Source organism: Pygoscelis adeliae, unplaced genomic scaffold (assembly GCF_000699105.1).
Source record: "Pygoscelis adeliae isolate BGI_AS28 unplaced genomic scaffold, ASM69910v1 Scaffold87, whole genome shotgun sequence".
NCBI classification, from domain to species: Eukaryota; Metazoa; Chordata; class Aves; order Sphenisciformes; family Spheniscidae; genus Pygoscelis; species Pygoscelis adeliae.
Window position 1 is genome coordinate 1,600,598 of NW_008825098.1, and position 6,698 is coordinate 1,607,295.

Below are 6,698 nucleotides of genomic sequence, written 5' to 3' on the forward strand. Positions count from 1 at the left end.
CAAGGATTCATTTATTTACTAAGATGGGATCACTTTTTCTAACTTGAGTGTTTATTTTATTGCAGAAAATAAGGCAGTTGGAGTCATGAAGCCAGGTCATGTATTTACAATTGAACCAATGATCTGTGAAGGTGAGCAATTTACCAAGAGAGTAAAATAGTTACTCTTGTTTACTACTGTTGTGGTTTAACCCTGGCAGGCAGCTAAACACCACAGTGGGATAGGGGAGAAAATCGGGGGGGGGGAGGGGGGGGGGGGGAGGAGGAGGAGGAGGACCCCCGCCGAGAGACGAAATTTGTGGCTTGAGATAGAGAGTTTAATAGAACAGAAAAGGAAGGGAAAATAATAATGATGATAAAAGAATTTACAAAATCAGTGATGCACAATGCAATTGCTCACCACCCGCCAACCGATGCCCAGCCAGTCCCCCAGCAGTGATCGCTGCCCCCCGGCCAACTCCTCCCAGTTTATATACTGAGCATGACGTCACATGGTATGGACTATCCCTTTGGCCAGTTGGGGTCAGCTGTCCTGGCTGTGCCCCCTCCCAGCTTCTCGCTGGCAGGGCATGAGAATCTGAAAAGTCCTTGACTAGTGTAAGTGCTACTTAACACACTGATGTTTTAGTTGTTGCTATGGTTATTCTCAACCTAAATCCAAAACACAGCACTGTACCAGCTACTAGGAAGGAAATTAACTCCATCCCAGCTGAAACCAGGACAACTATTAAGTAGTGATGGAATAGGATGCTGGTTCTATTCTGAATGGTTGATAGATTTTTCATTTCGCTTTGGGGAACTGGTATCTGTTACTTAAAAACAGTCAGAGTCATCATTTATGTTTTTAGGTGGTTGGCAAGATGAAACATGGCCTGATGGTTGGACTGCGGTAACAAGAGATGGAAAGCGATCTGCCCAGTTTGAACACACACTTCTGGTCACCGATACAGGGTGTGAGATCTTGACCCGGCGGCTGGATAGTATTCGCCCCCATTTCATGTCCCAGTGATAGTCTAGACTGAGCAGGTGGATCTGAACGATACATATATATATATTTTGTCTCTGTACTATGCATTTTTTTAAGAGTACAGAATAGAGAGATTTCATCATTTACTTTGTTCTCAGTGATTGTAGATAAGAGGAATATCTTGAAGAACCTGACCCAATGTCAAAAAGCAGAGAAGAATTTAAAGAATTTCCTGCTTTCCTCCTACCTACAACACTTATGCTATATTTTTCTTTTGTCTTCAATTATCTCTAGCACCTTTCTTCCAATTAGACCCACAATTGCTTCTGTTGTTGCCATGATATTAGCTAGAAAAATGTGGGTGACATTTCCCACTGGGACTTGATATTTTGGGATCCAGGTTTTTTTCACCACTTCGGTGTGCCCTGTCTCCCTTGTATGTGAGTGGCACCTGAGATTTTAAGCATTTCTAGTTCCAAAGACTTGCTCCTGCTTCTGCAGATACTGTTGTAAATGGGCTGGGCCTCGTTTGTTTATCAGTTGAGAAGGGGGCAGAAGGGAGAAACACATGCATGTTGCCAAGAATAGGCTACCCTTACCTTTAATTCTGTCCCCATCTCTCTGCTGATGGCCTCTGTGGTGATTGTGGCTGTAGGTGACACACTGTGTTTATGGCAGGACTTGTTTCTCTTGCTGGAGATTTGATAGTATGGGCTTCCTACAGGGAAAATTAATAAATTCTGTCTTATATGCAGCTCCCTGGAATAAGCTGCTTCTCGGCGAAGCAGTATTTGCAGGCAGTCTCCTGCTCCAAAAGCTTGGTGAAGCTGATGTATCAGACTTGGCCTAGGTAAAGGAATGAAACAAGAACCAAAAAGATCCCACGATTCATGGGATCCCTGCGTGTGTTACCTCTGGGGCATTTTTTAAAGGTACATCCACAGGAGCTGTGGGGGATTGGATTTGCAAGACTTGCAGTGAAATGAGTATGTATCTCAAAACAAGTCTGAGTGTGAGAAAATGAAACACCTTCAATGCTGTATTCATTTTCTTTTGGTAATTTTTAAACATGTCATTTTTTCCCCCTCCGTTAAGTGAGTTTCATGCTTTTGGAAAGTCTTAGGGGAGCAGCTATGAAAACTGATCTTATTCCTCAGACTGGGTGTAGAGTGGGCAACGTTAGTATATATACCCCTTTACTTTCTGTTAATGGGTCATGATGAGCTGGAAACTGTCACGTTAAGGAGTGTGGATTGATTAAGCCTCTTTTCTTCTCTCTACCCTTTCTTTTCCCATGCCCACTTCCTTTCCATCATCTTTGGCGTCTCTGCTGAGGGAATTTATTTCTTCTTCTGAATTGTAATGAACAATTTTTCAGACCCCATTGCAGACTTAGTCTTACACCACTGTAATGCAAGAAATAGTTAAACCAATGCAGACATTAAAACAATACAATCATGGGCAAAAAATACACCTTTTACAAGGTGTCTGGTGAATTTGTTGCCACATTAGACCCAAGCATATGAGGCACTGCATACCCTTGGCTCCCCTTGGCACTGCAGAATTTAGGTGGGGGAAGGGGTTAGTGCTTCATAGAACTGGACTCATGTACTACCAAATACCGAATTTGCCAGAAAATGTCTTCTCTGCCCTGAGTGCCTCAGACCTCTGTTGCTGTAAGAGTATCATTGCAATGTTTTCATTACCTTTATTATTATTTTAATTATGCAGTAAAGTGACCTGAAATGATGCATATAGAGCGTGTGTGCGTGCGTATGCGTGTGTGTGTGTATAGATTTTAACAAAACAGACTGTAGTACTTGAGTGGAATTACCTGTGTTGAATGAGATGTAATGTATTGAGGAGATGACTGTCCTGGAGGTTTGCCCACCATATCATTCACTTGAATGGTTACAACGGTCTTGCCTTTTCTATATGTGTGTGTATGATGGGGTGGGGGGCCTTCATTTTTGGTCTATAAAATAAAAGTTGCAGCTGCTTTTAACAGAAATAACTTTTTTTTTTTGTGATCCAAAACCAGACATAGCATTCTCAATTATATCCAGGTTTGCTTCCACTAGTGCAAGCCCTACTGGTAGATGCATGCAACCAGTTAAAAATCACCCTTAAACCTGCACACGTGCCACTTGAATACCTCTTTGTCATTGCAACAATACAACCAAATTTGACACTGCATGTTTTTAATATAGGTAATCTATGATGCTATGCATTTCTGCCTATAAATTGAAATCACAGCATGAAAACTGTTTATACTGAGTTCATACTACTACAGTATTTTTAAACAAGTGGAGAGCTTAGTCAGCATCTACACCAGTTCTTTCAACATGAGGTAGCACATCAGCCTGGAGAACAAAACATTTAATAAAAATATTGTAAAGGCTGTTTTTTTCACCTATCTAGCTGTAACTTTGCTTGAACATAAAATATTAGACTTGTGCTGACTGGATTTGGGAAATGAGCTATTTTTGATTCTTACAGAAGTTGCTATCCACTTGAAAAAAAAAACCCACAACTTAAATCTACTTTCTAATGAGATTTTTAGAAATTGTGTATGCTTTTGCCAAAACCACAATCTTGCAATTAGTTCTGAAATGATCTCTTAAATGTTTTCCCTTTACTTTCCCTTCCCTTCTTATGTAAGAGAGTATGGAAACTCTTCATGCTGTTTCTGCAAATTGACATGAATATTGAGAAGATTTGATAGCTAATGTTGAATAAAGTAACAGCATGAGGAGAGGGGACAAGCTGCATCTTTTACATGACAGCCAGCAGAGTACATACATACACATTTTGTGTATGGTCATTTGTGGAAACTTTTTGTCCATTTAAGTCCTTACAGTTGTCAAGATGGTACAGTTCAATACAGTACCTTGATCACCAAGAATGGGGTACAAGCTCTTGTGTTTACAAGTCCCTTTGTTAGCTGAGCAACTTCAAAGAGACTACTTCAAACATGCTCCATTCAATCAACTGCTTTGCAGCACAAAATAGTCTGAAAACTCTGCTACATAAGGGTTAGGACATCAATTCTTCAGGCTGGGAAGAAGCTGGAGGTCTTTGACCTGAGTGTTCTGGCATCACTAAATGTCTTTGACTTACTTACCCTGGTATTACAAGACTAGCTTTCCACAAACACTCTACAATGCAGATTCTCTAAAGTAATAATGTAATGCAGACAACATGATTGTATGGTCTTGATCTAGTCTGTGCAGCCTAGAGGAACAACTGTTACAGTATAAATATTTTAAATCTGTTAGATCCAGTTGGGGGGTGGTTTTGCTAAGATGTTGAGCTAATATTCTATTGATACCATCTTGCAGTTATAGACTAAGTACTCTTGCTGGAAGGGCTTGACTGCAGGTTTTCTACTGAGTTGTCTGATGTTCAGCCAGCATTTCTGGAGCTGCAGGGTACTGAGAATCACTTCACTGCTGTGTTGGAGGGCTCACTTTCCTGGTACAAATTCACTTTTTATTTCTTCCGGATGATCAAAATTGAATTCTTATGACATTCACAGGAGTTAAGTTAACTTTGTTGTTTACTCTGTCTGAAATGAAGTTACATATGCAGGTACCTCGACTATTTTCAGAATGCTCTAGGGATACCTTTCCAAAGACAAACAGAAAAGATGTAATTGTCCCAGTTGTATAGCAGTGTCTTGGGGTAAGGTAGTTGTTAGTGGTGAGAAGGAATTTCTTCTAGTAAGATTACTGTTTGCATTCAGAGTTCCCTGTAACAGTTGTTTTGACCAGGCTCCCTTAAAACGTGAAACTTCACTCTTAATCAGTGTCCTTGGTTCATTGAAAAGCACTGACTTTTTATGTATAAAACTTTTAACTAGGTAGCCTTTCTGCCTCTGCTTTGCAGTCTGTTTTCTGCTGTTCCTCTGTGTTTTTCCTGGACCTGTGGCACTGCTTCCAGGTTTTAACTCAAAGAAATTTTATCCAGTCAGATCACTTCAGCGACAGTTAAGAAAAAAACCTGCAACTCCAAAATTAAGACTTAACCCTTCCCCCTCCAAACAACAAACAAAAAACAAGTCCCACAAAACCCTGAAGCCTTCATCATGCAATGCTCTTTACTGTAGTTCTGCACCCCTCAAGAGCAGCCTGTTGCTCCAGTAGTAACATTCCCTGCTTCAATGGCATGATCCTGCTTCTGACTAAATAGAGGTAACAATCCCACATTTTGTTTTTGCAGTGCTGGCTGCAAAGGCTGCTTCAATTGCCAGTAAGTTTAAGGAAATGGCAAAATGATGATACTGAAGTCCTGGAGGTCACCACTAGGGCAGGGGTGACTAGAGTAGTAGACTATCATCTTTACAATAGGCCTGCCTACAGCTACTGTAATGAGCCAAATAGGAAATAAGGCAGAATATAGACTTCCCAAGTGAACACAGGTACACCTGGACACTTAAAAGTCATACATCCAACCACACTCTACTCTAGAGTTGGCTTTAAGGTAGAGCTGGATGGTACATCCTTTGTAGTCCTAGAATAGCCTCTGAACCTTGACAGCTGTTGGAGTTCTTGCCACTCTCTCAGTACAGTTACAGCACATCAATGCTGCTTCTTGACCCTGCTGTGCTTAGCAAACTGCCTAGTGTTATGAATCCCACATAATTTGCTATTGCCTCTGAAGAATGCTCTTCCTGTCATGTACACACATACTGTAAAATCACTAGAGGAAAACAGTAAGACACAGCAATCATAGTCACAGTCTTAATGCTCAATAATTCCAACACTGTGTTTAGAAATATGCTTTTATTAAGTAGATTGAGTTAGGCACTATTGAATTTGAAGAACAAGTACAGAAATAGAAGTTCCACAACCAGTGCTAATTATATAATACTATTCAGTGGTTACCGATTTTTTGTTATTTAATATTCGGAATGCTCACCCTAAAATACATCATCTTCCTAGTCCCAGTGAGTTTTCATTTGCTTGATTCTACCCTCTGTCAGAAATTCCATTATAAAAGGACAGTTACCATGTTGCTGGCAAACTGGAAGGTCCACATTTGGCTCTAAAGCTTTAGGACAGTTCGAATGCTTAAAATGGAAAAGAAAAAGAAAAAAAGAAGTTATCAGTAAGTCCATTTTCTCCCCTTCTCTCCCCTCCCTTTCATTGCTGAGACATACTTTAAGTTAACTTCTCTCTCTTGTAAGAATGAAGTTATGCCTATAATATTTATTAAAAATCCTGGTTAAAAGTGAGTTAGTAATGCTTGTTATCTTTGGTTTGTTTTTTTTTTTTTAAGTCTCTCCCCCAATAACATATATTCCAAATGGAAGCTTTTTCAAACTACGCGAGTGTCTGTTTTCAGTAGCTAGCCAAGAATATTGATCAGGAGCATTAATATTTACAGGCTGTTTGGAGAATTTTAAGTAACTTTCACTATTAGTTTCACAGGACAGGGTTGTGTAGAAATAAAGCCTAGAAGCTCAGGGAAAGTGTATTTGTTTATCTCAGAATGAATGTGCGTGGTGTATGTCAGCCTTTATCCTCCCTGTTTAAAACACGACAGTGGGCAGGAAACCTGTATTTTGAGAGTCTTATCAAGAAATGTCTTCTACACCTTTCAGTACTACGAACATTACCTCTTTCCTGTATGCATCAGCTCAAAAGCCTGATTAATTTTGTCAAAAGGCAGGGTGTGAGTCACAAATTCATCAACCTTGATCTTTTTGGACATGTAGTCAGTCACCAGTT

At 40.1% G+C, this 6,698-nt stretch overlaps 2 protein-coding genes across 2 annotated transcripts in view; one reads left to right on the forward strand and one right to left on the reverse strand.

Annotated features, from left to right (window-relative positions):
- METAP1 (methionyl aminopeptidase 1) overlaps nt 1-2,975 on the forward strand; it is a gene marked incomplete at its 5' end in the record, with an annotated part of 25,768 nt that extends 22,793 nt beyond the window's left edge. Inside the window, 2 exons of the mRNA XM_009327073.1 lie at nt 66-131; nt 848-2,975. Coding sequence (XP_009325348.1) covers nt 66-131; nt 848-1,008 — 227 coding nt within the window. The remainder of the gene's footprint in view (nt 1-65; nt 132-847) is intronic.
- Nucleotides 2,976-5,733: 2,758 nt separating this feature from the next.
- Nucleotides 5,734-6,698, reverse strand: part of ADH5 (alcohol dehydrogenase 5 (class III), chi polypeptide) — a 10,968-nt gene continuing 10,003 nt past the window's right edge. The window contains exons 9-10 of the mRNA XM_009327074.1: nt 6,587-6,698; nt 5,734-6,037 (exon numbers count right to left, since the gene is read on the reverse strand). Coding sequence (XP_009325349.1) covers nt 6,013-6,037; nt 6,587-6,698 — 137 coding nt within the window. The 3' untranslated portion in view covers nt 5,734-6,012. The remainder of the gene's footprint in view (nt 6,038-6,586) is intronic.